The sequence below is a fragment of the Protopterus annectens genome, chromosome 1.part2 (assembly GCF_019279795.1).
Source record: "Protopterus annectens isolate FY-2018-M chromosome 1.part2, PAN1.0, whole genome shotgun sequence".
Classification (NCBI taxonomy): Eukaryota; Metazoa; Chordata; order Ceratodontiformes; family Protopteridae; genus Protopterus; species Protopterus annectens.
The window spans coordinates 202824892-202838245 of NC_056727.1; the positions used below are offsets into that span (position 1 = coordinate 202824892).

Consider the following 13354-nt stretch of genomic DNA (forward strand, 5'->3'; position numbering starts at 1 on the left):
GCATGCTGTTTTTGGCTTATGTGCAGCTCATAGGCCCTTTTATCTGTACCCATGTTGTGATAAAGCTTGTGTGCATGCTAAGACAAATGGGGGTAATCCTTGCCATTAACCTTATAGAGCATAAATCTTTTAACTTTGTTAATCAGGTGGTCATAAAGGTCTCTGTAGGAGATGCCTGCAGTGTCTTCATCAGCAAAGGTAGGCCACATAATTGGAGTACCCATTAGCAATGAGTTGACTCCAGTAAATAAGACCAGAACAGACTTTAAACTTCCCAAAAAGGTGTGGTAGAAGTTTTCTCCATCCATATGTCAGTGGAGTGAGTGGCAACTCCTCCTTCCAGGAGCGTAGATCTACCTTAGATAGCAGCTGACCAAGTATGTGTAACATTTCCTTAAGTAGTGATATGAACCTATTGAGAATGCGGGGAAGTTTTGTGGCAAGTATATCTGAAATGGTCCTCTTATGATAGATAATAACATTGCTTTCCATTGGGGTGGGGGGGGAATAGCCATCAGAAATGAGCTGAATAACATTCTTAACCTTTACAGCCTTAGCAATACCTGTCAACCTCTTAGAGCAAGTAATCTGGACAAAGCCACAAATAATTTTATTTATTTTACATTTGTTTACCAGGAAGGTCCGACTGGACAGAGCTGTCTGTTTTCAATGGAGGCCAGGGAAGAAAAGTTCCAGAACAATTGGACAAAGGCCTAAAATAGGGACACTTTTTAAATATTGCTATTGCAAACTTAGAAAGTTGATAGAATAACAGATTTTGCATTAGCATGAATTTTCTGAATGATATTAAATCTAAAAATCAAATGTCTGCCATTATTATCTGACTTCAGTCCTCATTGATTTCTGAGTGATTTGTCAGAAAACTACAATTTTATGAAAAGCAGACCAAAAAATATGAGTCAAAAATCTAGACAATTGAGAGCTTTTGCATAAATTTGGAATCCTGGTACACAAATACCTACCAGGGATGTAGGCAGAGTAAAAATGGCCCAGCCAATACTATGTTTATTTCCTTCCCACAGAAAACTGAGTACTGCCCTCTTAAACTTAATGAAAAGACTCTTGTTAGTTAAAGGTTTCTCTTTCTGCTGCATATAGGGTCATTAGCAATATAAACCAAGACACTGCCTGTAATTTCTCTCGCATCCAAATACACCCCCTTCCGTTCTTGTTTGTTTGGTTCTTCTTTCGGCTTTTCCCAGTTAGGGTAATGATTGGCAGTAGATTTTTACAGTGCCGAGGTGCCAGCCCGATGCCCAACCTTCAACGAAGGCACGCCCATTCATGCATGTCTTTCGAATGCCACTCGACCACGGGGAGGACATGCAGACTCCACACAGAAGGTGCTCCAGCTGAGAATCGAACAGGAGAACCTCTTGCTGTGAGGCGACAACGCTACCTCTACACCACTGCTGCTACACACCCCTTTCCATTCTACCATGTATTTATTATTTATTTATTACTTCTAAGCAAAATTTGATGATAAGTAATCTCTACCGATTCATGAACTGTCTGTGTAAACTGAACTCCCAGATATGCCATTTGATTGTGTAGATTCAAAAAAGAAAATTTTATGTCAAAGATGGGGCCGGGGGGTGTAAGCTACTTTTACTATCTCTGTTTTATAAAAAAATAAATCATGTATCCAGAGATTGTACCAAAATTATTCATGGCTCAGTCACCAAACACAATTCCTCTTCAGGTTTTGTTAAACGTAATAACATATTGTCTGTGTATAATAGTAATTTATAAACCTGTGTACCTGTTTTATAACCCTCCAATGTAGATTTATGCAAACATGTGGCAAAGGGTTCAATGTAAAGGGTAACTAAAAGGTGCAACCCTTCTGGTCCTTCTACAGATATGAAAATAAAAATACCGCGATAACTTCGAATCTACCCTAATCATAGCATGGGACCCCTCATACAACTGTCTAATTAAATTAATTAGTTGGGCTGAGAATCTCATATATGCCATAGTCAAGAAAGGGGAAACACCATTGAACCTGGTCAGATGCCTTTTTGGAATCAAAACTGACCAGTAAAAGGTGAGTATTCTTCTTATAGGTGTCTTCAGTCGCTATCATTGTTGTAAGTAGGCTAACTGGCATGGGTAGGCCTGATCTGATCAGGGTGTATTAACTTAGTCAAGAGTTTTGCCATTTTGTTTGCTATGATTGCTGTGAATAATTCATAGTCATTATTAAATGACTACACTGAGTATGCCTAGCTTCTCCCTTGTCCAACTGGAGAATTACTGAATTCTTGGGAAATGAAAGGCAAACTTGAGGAACAGTAGCAGGACAAGTACTTTCCAGTTGTTCCACCCTTTCATCGGAATTATCCCACTTCCGAGAACTGTCTGTATAGAAAAAACACTACAGCCCCCTCTTATAGATGCATAGTCTAAAAATGCAAAATTGTCTTACTCAAATTTTGAAGTTAATGGAACTGTTTAGTTCTTAAGGAGTTTTTCTTTGACATATAGTTCCTGTCTTATAGTATGTGTGTATTTTATTGCTACAGTGTTTTTTTTTTTCTTATCCCTGCCTATTAGTGTACTGAGTAAGTAGCTCCTATCATGTTTAGTAAATAGGTCAAGCAAATATGATAAAAAATTAACATCTTGTCTTTATTTTGTAAAGGCATTCATTTTATTTTGAGACTACAGCTTTACTGAGCTACATGAGTAGCTTTGGAAAGTAGTATTTTTTTTTTGTAAGCCCAGATACTTTGGAGCTTTTATACTTTTTATACTTTGTATTTAAGCAGACTGTCACTATGCTTATTTGTTTTGTGGTCTCATTTGATATTTCTTTATTTTACCTTATTAGTAAAGACACTTATTATGAGGTTTTCATGAATTTATATTTCTTGTGTACTGTCCTTAACTTTTTAAGTTTTTTTTAAGTTAACTTTCTTCAGTTGTTTAATACAAATTTTGAATGTACTTCTGTTAAATGGTGTGATACACTTGTTATTTGCATGACATATGTAACTAAGTAGGGCATAGTTAGTATTTGAAGGTAGATTGAGTCATTTGTGACTAGAACTCTAGGTTTCATTTATTGATTTATTGATTGATGGGCTTTATTTTTATTTATCTAATTGTTTAGTATAGTGTAGACTATACAATGTTTATTGTGATAGGTGCATTTGAAATTTCATTGTTTTATTTCATTAGGGCTAACTTTAGTATTTCTGGTTTATTATTTTACATTGTCTATGATATATAATTTCTAAGCAGTTCTCTTTATGCTCAGTGCTTTAATAATGGGTAGTACTGTTCTAAACTGGATTTACATACCATTTTCCTATGGAAGCACAGTATTCCTGGGCTTTCTAACTAGATGCTGTCATTTAGTGTTAGTTTACAGTGGCTGTTCCCAAAGAAGATATTACAGTTCTAAGTGATGCAGACCTTCCCACAGCTGCTTTATTCTTGGACTTATTGAAGGCTTTAGCAGTAGTAAAGTACCAGTTAGTCCTTAGAGGCCTACAAGGCCTGGGCTTCAGCAGCACAGTTCTGTCAAGGTTTAACTCCTGCCTAAGTGACACAACACACAGAAAATGTTGGCAAAGCCCGGTCTCATAAAGCTGTACAATTATATGTTAGAGTGGCACAAGGATCAGTTTTAGAGTTGTTGCTGTCATCATGTTTACTAATGATGTACACATTGCCATACTAATGTAATCACACTTATTCTGTAGACACATGACTCAGCCCTTGTTCGCAACGTACATATAATTGTAAAACCAGACTCAGATATGCTGCCATCAGTCAGTAAACAGTTGCACTTGCTTAAACAGTTGCATGATCCTAAACTTGGAAAAAATAAGGTAATCCTAATTCTATTCAGTTATCACAGGCCCTCTAACTCTGAAAGCACAAGAAACATAAGCTTTGTGTTATTGGAAATACCTAGGAATCAGGGTTAGCAGCAGCAGTGTGCCCTTAGAACAATGCATACAAGCAACACTGAAATAAATACTTAAAAGAATAGTCTGATCCCAGTATCAAGAAAAACATTGCAATAGCACTATTACTTCCCAAATTACTCTGTGGAGCTATAGCTAGGGGAAACTCAAAAAAGAGCCTGTCAGAAGCACTTACTAGAACCTACAACCAAGTAGTGCCAGTGTCAGTGGCACATTTGCATGTTATGCTGAGGGATCAGAAGGCTGTGGGTTCTTTTCCTGCACCAGTTAAATGGATTCATTTGCACTAGTAACACTGTGTTACAGCATAAGGGGAAGGGCTGCACTCCCCAACCTGCCATCATTCTAGTGAGAGTTTAAACCGAGTTCCCATCTGTCTGAGTTGATGGTAGCTCAACTTGTAAAAGATCCCATAGCTCTTATCAAAAAGAGCTTTATTTATGTAACAGTTTTATTGCACTATGTATGGATACTTTGAATATTATTGACACTGTGTATATTATTCATAAATAAATAAAATTCTTTCAGATTTTAAACATATAACATTCTTCACATATTCCTTTACCCACCACCCCCCTTTGTGTGACAATCATTTCTTTATTCTTGATCTTAGCGAAAAAGCATCAGTTTGTTTCCCATGTTATTGTAATTGAATTGGAGAGTTTATGCCCCTGCCCAAATGTTTTCCTCAAATTTTGTTTCTCTTTCTGTCTTAGGTATTGCTCTTAGTGTGGCTCTGAACAATATTGTGCAATGGGTTTTTGAGATATGGTCCCTGTAATACAAGCTAGCTGTGTATGTATTATTTCTCGCTTATGGACAAAGCCACTTGGAATCACTTTAGTAAAGATGTCCCTTGGCTAGAATCTCCTTATCCCCCTTAATCAAGTTGTTCCTCCTGTGTACCTTACTTCAACAAGTAATGGGCCGTTCTCCTTTCTAGCAGGTGATACTACGAGTGAGTCTTGCATGCAAAGTCTGTACATGCGTGTTGTGAAAACAGAAGTTACCTCTCCTTACTGGGCAGTTGGCTGTATTTAAGCCCTGATCCCTTTTGTACTGACTGTCAAGACTCCATGAGTTGAACCAGATTTATTTGAGGTTTTCAAAGCTTTTTTAAAGCTCTGTTTAATGTGTTGTTTTTTTCTGAACAGTTCATTGACTGCGTGTGTGTTTTTTTATGTTATTAAACTGTTTCCTGTCTTAATTATAAAGATTGCTTTGTTTGTACTTACTTTGTTTAGTACTTTTGTGAGTTACAAGTATATATTTCAGAAGGAAACATACTGTAGTTTCTAAGTGGAGAACATCACACAAAGGTGCTATGAGGGAGAATTTTCAAAGGTCTTGCATATTTTCTGTAAGCAAGTCATGATTGACCTGTTGTTACAAAGAAGCAATGCGTTGCATGCTTTCTTAGTGGATAATACCTCAGAGGAGGGAAATGTCAATTTACATTAAGGAGATGTGTCTTGTTTTACAGTACTATTAGACAGTTTTATAGATAGATTTGGTTTGTATTACAGAAGAATTTCATATTATGCTTTTATTAGCTTTGCTGGTCCAGCTTTTTAAAGTTTTGAGTTATATGATATTTCCAGCTAAAATGTGGTTCTTGTTCAGACTGTATTCTGGTTATTTTATTTTTCTTTGTTGGCTTAACTTGTCTGCTTTGTACTGACCCTTTTATGTGAAAATGCACACATTTGTATGTAAAATACTTCTTTACAAAATTCAAGCTTACAGGATCAAAATATGGAAACATTTAATTTTCTTAAACTGTATTTTTCATTAACTTGCTTTAGAGTACCAGCGTTCTCTTACACATTAATAACCTGGAACTGGCTAACTCTAAAATGAATGTGCATCCTGTTCAACAGTATACTTGTAAGACATGTCAGAAAAAGAGTGTGATTACATCTCCTTGAACAATCAAATTTCTGACGGCTTCCTTTTCAAGAGATGTCTTTCATGTGCACAGATTTTGCAAATGTTTCAGTGAGCACAGAAGTGGTGTTAGTGCAGTTACTGAATGCATGATTATTTCAGTGTCAAGTATGCATGTATATATATTTATTTTATTTATTTTTGAAAGTGATTTGCTTGACTTAGTGTATAAATTCTTATCTGTGGGGTTTTTTATTAGCTGGATTGTTACCTTGATTTGGACCTAGCATATTAAAAGAATACATCACAACTAATGAATTTTGCTTGATGTCAAAAGAAAGTGCTGCAAAAACATGCAAGTAAAAGGGAATATTGCACATTTTGGCAATGCAAATAAGTCTGGAAACTTCCCATTTAATTATGAGAGCTGAATCTTTCTAAATCGTTCCACAAAATGCTGTGCTTGTTGGGATATTAGAATTTTGTTCCAGGTCAAAGTATTAATGGCTGAAGTACAAACTCCAGTTAAGCTCCTTCAGCTATTGGCCCTTTAGATATATCAGATTAGTGTGATTAAAACACATTGAGATTAGTCAGACCTTGCTGTCATGCATGATGTCCCATTTGTTGAAACAAATTTTTTTTTAAGTTGCATTGAAAAACTTGAGATATATTATAGGTGTTATTTGTAGTACTTTGTAATAGCCAACTTCAAATTAAAATAAATATTCATCTGTGGACACACTTCTGTGTGTATAGCTACAATATGAGTCTGCTTAAATCAAATTCTTTCAGTTACTTTCTTAGCAGCAACAAAATAATTTTTTAAGGAAAAATTATGTGCACGTTTTATCTTTTCTTATTAACTATAATCTCTGGTTTATACTGTTGTCATTATTTCTCTTGTCAGCAGTTTCACGCAACTTCACATTTAGTTTAAATAGTTAGGAATCTTCCTGTCTGTGCAATTCCTCAGTACAAATATATTGTGGCATGATATGTGACTGATATTGAACATCCTATTTATGGTGCTGACCCAGCACCATGCAGTAAACCAGCTGCTATCATGATGATCAGATTGAGAGTGAAATTGCATTTCTGTCAATTACTGAGATGGCAACTGTTCAATATATCCTAGCAGCAAGATGAAGAGCGACAACGGCAGCTGAGGGAGAGAGCTCGTCAGCTGATAGCAGAAGCTCGATCCGGTGTGAAGATGTCAGAACTCCCCAACTACACTCAAGTGGCTACAGAAAAGTTGAAAGAAAGGTCAAAGACACCTAGAGGTGAGTTGTGCCATGTTGCAGTTTCCAAAATGGAGTTCAGAAGACACACCATTTTGTATTTTCTGATTTACTTTTCTTTTAGTTTGAAAAATGAACTGTAACTTCTTCGTTTTGTTGATGGTTTACAACTAGTTCGTAAACAAAAAAAGTTTTAACTTAGTAGAAATCATCTGGTAGAGCTGTCAGTGGGCTTCCATCACTGATTTTCAGTTGGTTGATGTAGCCTCTTTTTTTCAGTACTATCCCGAACAACATGAGTAAGTGAATGAATGTCCAGGACATAAACTTTTTGTTACTTCAGCTTTGGAGGTAAGCTGCTGAGAAGTGCACACTTGTTGTGAGGGTAAGGAGTTTACCAGCCAAATTAGAACTTATTGATTGTAACTTTTTTTCTTGAGTGTTGTTCATTTTGGGCACTCGGACAAAGTCATCTGTGGTGTTTTATCACTTCCTGCTAAACTACCTATCTCTACCTCCTCCACTGCTATTGTCTTTCATAACTTATTTATTATTCCTTAGAACTGTACTGTCACATCACCCCTCTGCTTACAATGTTCCATTAAAGTGTTATTTCTCTCTGCTTTTTCCCACGCCAGCTTCTACCATTAACTTGACATGTATTTTCAGATTTGTTGTACTACAACTATTGCCACAGATATTTGAACCTTTATGTATGTCATAGGCTGTTGTACTTAAAAAATATTTCTTAAGAATGTATGTAGTCATCCGCAACCTTGTAACGTGATACATGTCTGTTATTCATCTTTTACATCACTGATGTTTTTGCTTATCTTTTATGCTTTTAGTATTATTACTTACCTGTTATGTCATTGTTGTATTTTTGTTGTTGATGGGCTGTCTGAAAAAGGTCCACCTGGTAAACAAACTCAAGACAGACAGACAGGCAGATAGATAGATAGGTAGATAGAGAGAGAGATAGGCAGATAGATAGAAAAAAAAACTTTCAGATGTGTGTACTGGTTAATAGTTAATTAACTAACTTATGCATTCCTGAATGTCCAGCATTCTGTTTTAATTAAAATAATTTTGCTTGTGCATGAACTAATTAACCTACTAATCATGTACTAATTGCATACATTTTAACTAAAATGCTTTATACTTTGTTGTGGCAATTTGTTTTTTCCTGCAGAAGAGAATAAGGAAGATGATGGTGATGACCATAGTAGTGATGGCGATATGGATGCTGTTGCTGTCGCTACTGCTCTCAAGGATGATGATGATGGTGGTGGTGGTGGTGGTGGTAGTGGAGGTGGTGGTGCTGAAGTGGGAATAATTACTAATGAGGACACCCATGAATGCTCTGTAACAGGATCCAGAGATGAGCTTACTAACTTAAAACATGATGGTGACATCCATGGTAATCTAACGACTGCTTGTTTTATAACACTAGTCTTTAGTCGTATCACGTGATTTATATGTTGACTGCATGTTTGTTTGTGCATGCTGTTTTTGGTTTATTTAAAAAAAACAGACTTTGCCTGTGAATGGTGTTTCTTAAAAGCTATGAGTTGTGCGAAGCTTGAAATACATCCATTTTATAAAAATATTAATTTTCATAGTACACATTGCACTTCTTTAAAACCAGTACTCAGTCAGAATTTTAAACTATGCATTGTATAAGAGAATTGAATTCCTGTTGTGTATGTGACTAGGGTTTATTCTTTTTGTCTTAATTTAGAGGGCAGACAAACAGTAAAGCACAGGCTATACTAAACAACTATTAATGTTTTTGCTAATTTGGTAAAGCTTGCTAGAATAAGTTCCAGTCTGGAGTGCTTACAGTAGAACACTAAATAATCGTCTTACTTAAAGTCATGAAGAATGCAAGAGAAGGCTGTGGATTTCTTACTTTTTTTGTTTTGTTTTAATTAGTAATTTTAACGTGTTTGTCTAACTTATAGTTCTTATGTGTAACACAGTTATGCAGTCCTACTGTTTCACAATCTACTGCAACTTCATCATTAAGGCCTGAATCAACATGCATAAAACTGTACTGTCTGATATTATTAACTGACTGTAATCCAGAGTGATTTACTAGAAAAATCAAAAAAATGTTGAAGGATAAGGGAAAAATGCTAGACAAAGTCAGGGACAGATGAAAGGTATGATCTCCAGTAGACTACATCAGGCAATCTTTGGCAGAATATAAATGTTGTTTTCTCCTACTTTTTATATTTGTGACTAAGAATAATTTATGTCCTGATCTAAATTCAAAGATGAAAATTCAGCATGAAAAATATATTTTTTAAAACTGTCTCTGTTGGTCTGCGTAGGTGATTTCTTAGTGATAAGCTTTACAGAATGTCTGGACTTGTCATATGTTTTATCAATTAACATAAAAGCAAAGACAGGCTGAAAGTACCTGGGTCACTTGATGTAAGGGTTAAGAAGGTCAGTATAGTCATCAGGCTTCCAGCTATGCTACTAAAAGCTGGTTCTTTAGAAACTGGTAGCGTTCCTTTGTAGCACAGGTGCAACAGTGACCTCTTGGAAATAGTTGTGCTCCTTTATTCTTTAGAAGGCAAATTTTTATAGTGTAGGAAGTTATGGAGTGGCTGCAATTTATTTAATTTTTTTTCTACAACCATTTTGTCTCGGAGTGTATACAAGTGCTTTTGGATGTTGGAGCAGTTGGATTCAATGATAAGTACTGGAGATATCCAAAGGTCAAGCTGAAGAGTGCCAGACTTTGTAGGAGATGATTAGTAACACCCGTAGGTATGATTGTTCTTTCAAAATTGTACCATTTTTCTGATTGTAGTGCACACATAATCAGTACTAGTTCAGTCTTCTCTGGGAGAATGGATCATAGAGGGGTTTCAGAGTTGAAATATATATGAGGAGAGAAGGAGACAGACGTTTGTTGCTGCCAAGTAGGTTTTAACAAACTGGTAGCAGGGATAGTAAAGGTGAATGGTAATCTTTTTTTTTAAATTGTGAGCAGACATGAGGAAAAATGAAATGATTACTAAAATTTTTAAAATCATGGGTTGACATGAGAAAAATTAAAGGAATGTAGAAGTTTTTTAAAAGGATGATCAGATTTGAAAAAAGAAAAAAAAAATCTTATACTTAAACCTCACCATTTGCACAAGAAAGCAAGGGAAATTTGATTACATGGGGCACGTTTATCTAATGAAGAAGACCGGCATATACTCCAGCTTGTATAAATATTATTGTTTTGATGAAATTATTGCGTGGACATTTCCATTGAAAACTGGAAGGCTATCAAAATAAAGTTAACTCATTGCTTCCCCAGAGGGTCTGCTTCTCCCCTTTCCTCTCCTTTCAATGTAAACTGAATTTGTTTTCCAGGTTTCTAAAGTAAACGTTGGCAGGTTTACTGAGCTAAAAAGTGCTGTGTGATATCTGAATAATTCTCTAACTAAATTTAATCATCTTGCTTTGGATCTTGTAAAGATTAACAATGTGCCTGTGAAGTTAGAGGTGAAGAATATATTTATTTTCTGCCTGATAAAGCTTTGATGATTTCCCACATATTTGTGGTGAAAAATTACTCATTTGGATGCGTAGAGGTCTGAACTTTGAATTTATTTTTGTCAAGTGCCATTTGTCTCTAGCAGACTATTGTAGAGAAGCTGTCTGTGGTGGAGGGCGATGGGGAAATCTGGTAGTGTTTGCCACAGCTTCTAAACAATTTACACATAAAAGATTTACACATATATTAACAGTGTGCATATTGGGCTGCTTATTACAGCTTTAAGGCTGTAGCTTATGAGGTTTTGTCCAGGTGACGTGGTTGACTCACAAGACAACTGCATTTGGGCAATGTTACTGTTAGGATCAATAATTGTCTTATTCAGGTAGTGGTCACATTTTGGAGATGCATCTGATGCTGTGGATTCTAAGATGAATATAAACAGGTCTGCAGGGATGTTAAATGGATCATTAGGAAGAGTAAGGAGGAATATGAAGTGAAAGTAACAAACAGTTCAAAAGATATTTGTTAGGCTTTTCTCATCTATATTAGAAGTATTAAAAGTATTGTCCTGTACTGCATCAAACTCAAAATGAACAGTACTATACCTGTTCTGAAACCAAAGCTGTAGCAGATGTCCTTAGACCTCTGTGTCCCCTCTCTTTAATCGTTTAACACTGCTGCAACCATTATCACTGTGCACCAGATTTTGGAAGTTATTATAACATCTCCATTGGCCCCAGAAATATACTAGGCTGTCTTATTGTTAACACAAAGTATGTTACTGCAGAACTTGTCTTTAGCATTTTAACTTTACCCTCTCCAAAAAGTGTGTGCTTAATCTCGAGAGTGGTAATCATAGTACTGTAGATAAGGGCAGTATTGTAACTGAACCTGTAAATTATTGTCTCATTAACCTCTTTAGTTCTTGTTGTTGTCTTTCGGCTTTTCCCGGTTAGGGGTCGTCACAGCGGAACTCCGGTTCGCTAATGATTGGCAGTAGATTTTCACGAACGCTGAGGTGCCAGCTCGACATCCAATTATGCATGTCTTTCGAGCGGCCACCCAACCGCAGGGAGGACAGACATGCAGACTCCACACCGAAGGCACTCCTCACACTCCAGCCATTAACCTCTTTAGTATTATCTGTTAAGTCATGGATCGGTTCTTAGTCTAGTCTCATTAACAGTAAAGTTGGTAACTTCCAAACACTTGATTCCAGTCAAATAGGGTTTTGTGAAAGGTGGCCTTGCATGCTCAGTTTGTTCGATGTTTTTATGTAGGATGCCATTGATGGGGGGGATTCTCTCCGTTCCACTTATCTAGCATTGCTAAGTAATTCAGTCTGATTCCTCACACATACATTGCTGATAAACTCAATAGATTGCCGACTGGTTCTCTGATTGTACACACATAGGAAGAGGTGGGAGTAATCTAATAGATTAGTAGCTAGTGGAGTCCATTGGGGCTCTGTGTTCAGTACTATTTTATGTAGTATTTACTTCTTAATGTAAAGACAAGTGTGCAAGGTTTGTGGTTGACCAAATTTGAGGATGACTGCAAACTGAGTACCTTTACTGACTCACCTGCAGACTCTTATGTTCTAAAAGAAGTACTAGATATAGTCAGCATCAGTGCTAACCACAATCATAAGACTTATTGCAAAAGAAAAAAAAAGTATATTCAAAATTGGCAAACAAGTCTTTCCTACTGATTAGCACAGGCACTTTATTGACAGTGAACTGTCCTTCTTAAGTATCAGTTACTGCAAGAAAATCTTTTATAATTGTCCATTTAATTGCTCCAAAGAAATGTTACTTCTGCTGTATTCCTTCCTTGTTTAGACCGATCACTGAATAATTGTTGTACATCTCACCAAGCTCATATCCCATTTTGAAAGATCTCAGTGTTTCCTAAACAAGCCAATCAAAAAGCTTGGCTCCCTTAGTTATATGGCTAGATTAAAAAAGTGTCTTATTCTTTTTCATCTTGTCTAGACTATTATCTGGAGATTTCTGTTTTGCCTTTTGGAGTTTGAAATACCCTGTTTTGGTAGATCTAGTAACGTTGGGAGTACTCCATCCGAATCTCTCACTTTGCATTGTAATATAACTGGAATATGTCCATTACTAAACGGATTCCTTATCAATGAAATAACCTTGCTTTGCATGTTAAACATTGTTGCATATTAGCTTTTTTCAGAATAAGTATTGACAGTTGGATATATTCATCTAGTTTTACCTTGTGTATTAGTAGTATAACCGTTATCAAGAAAGGAGATGAGCCTGAAAGAAATACTTCCTAGGGTGTATGACTAAGCTATATATGGTTTTTCAAACAGCCTACCTAGTAATAACCTATGATCTGAACAGTAAGCTAGGTAAAGGAAGAGGGTTAGGGAAGGTAGTGGGAGCACGCGCGCACACACACACACACACACACACACACACACACACACACACACACACACACACACACACACACACACAAAAAAACCAGAAGTAGTTATGCATTCAAAAGGTAGGGTGGGGAAGGGATAGTCACAGACATACAGAGAAAAAGACAGATGGTGATGAGGAGAGTTGAGCAGTACACAAGATATGAGGCATGACACTAAGCAGAAGTCACAGCATCAAGATTCTAGGCTGGGTTCCTGCCATGTGAGGTGCCAGGGCGACCCAAAGTCAGTCCACCAAGAGTTATTCATTGTCCTAGTTTTGTACCTAGGTGGCCATTGTTATGGTTGATTGACCTTCTGGTGG

General features: G+C 36.5%; 1 protein-coding gene across 4 annotated transcripts in view; it reads left to right on the top strand.

The window, feature by feature from the left end:
• Positions 1-13354, top strand: part of EHBP1 (EH domain binding protein 1) — a 3513379-nt gene that overhangs the window by 2999419 nt on the left and 500606 nt on the right. For 2 of the 4 annotated variants that reach the window (XM_044055510.1, XM_044055511.1), the window contains 2 exons: positions 6985-7132; positions 8283-8510. In XM_044055510.1, coding sequence (XP_043911445.1) covers positions 6985-7132; positions 8283-8510 — 376 coding nt within the window. The remainder of the gene's footprint in view (positions 1-6984; positions 7133-8282; positions 8511-13354) is intronic. The other 2 variants (XM_044055512.1, XM_044055513.1) reach the window with 1 other exon arrangement.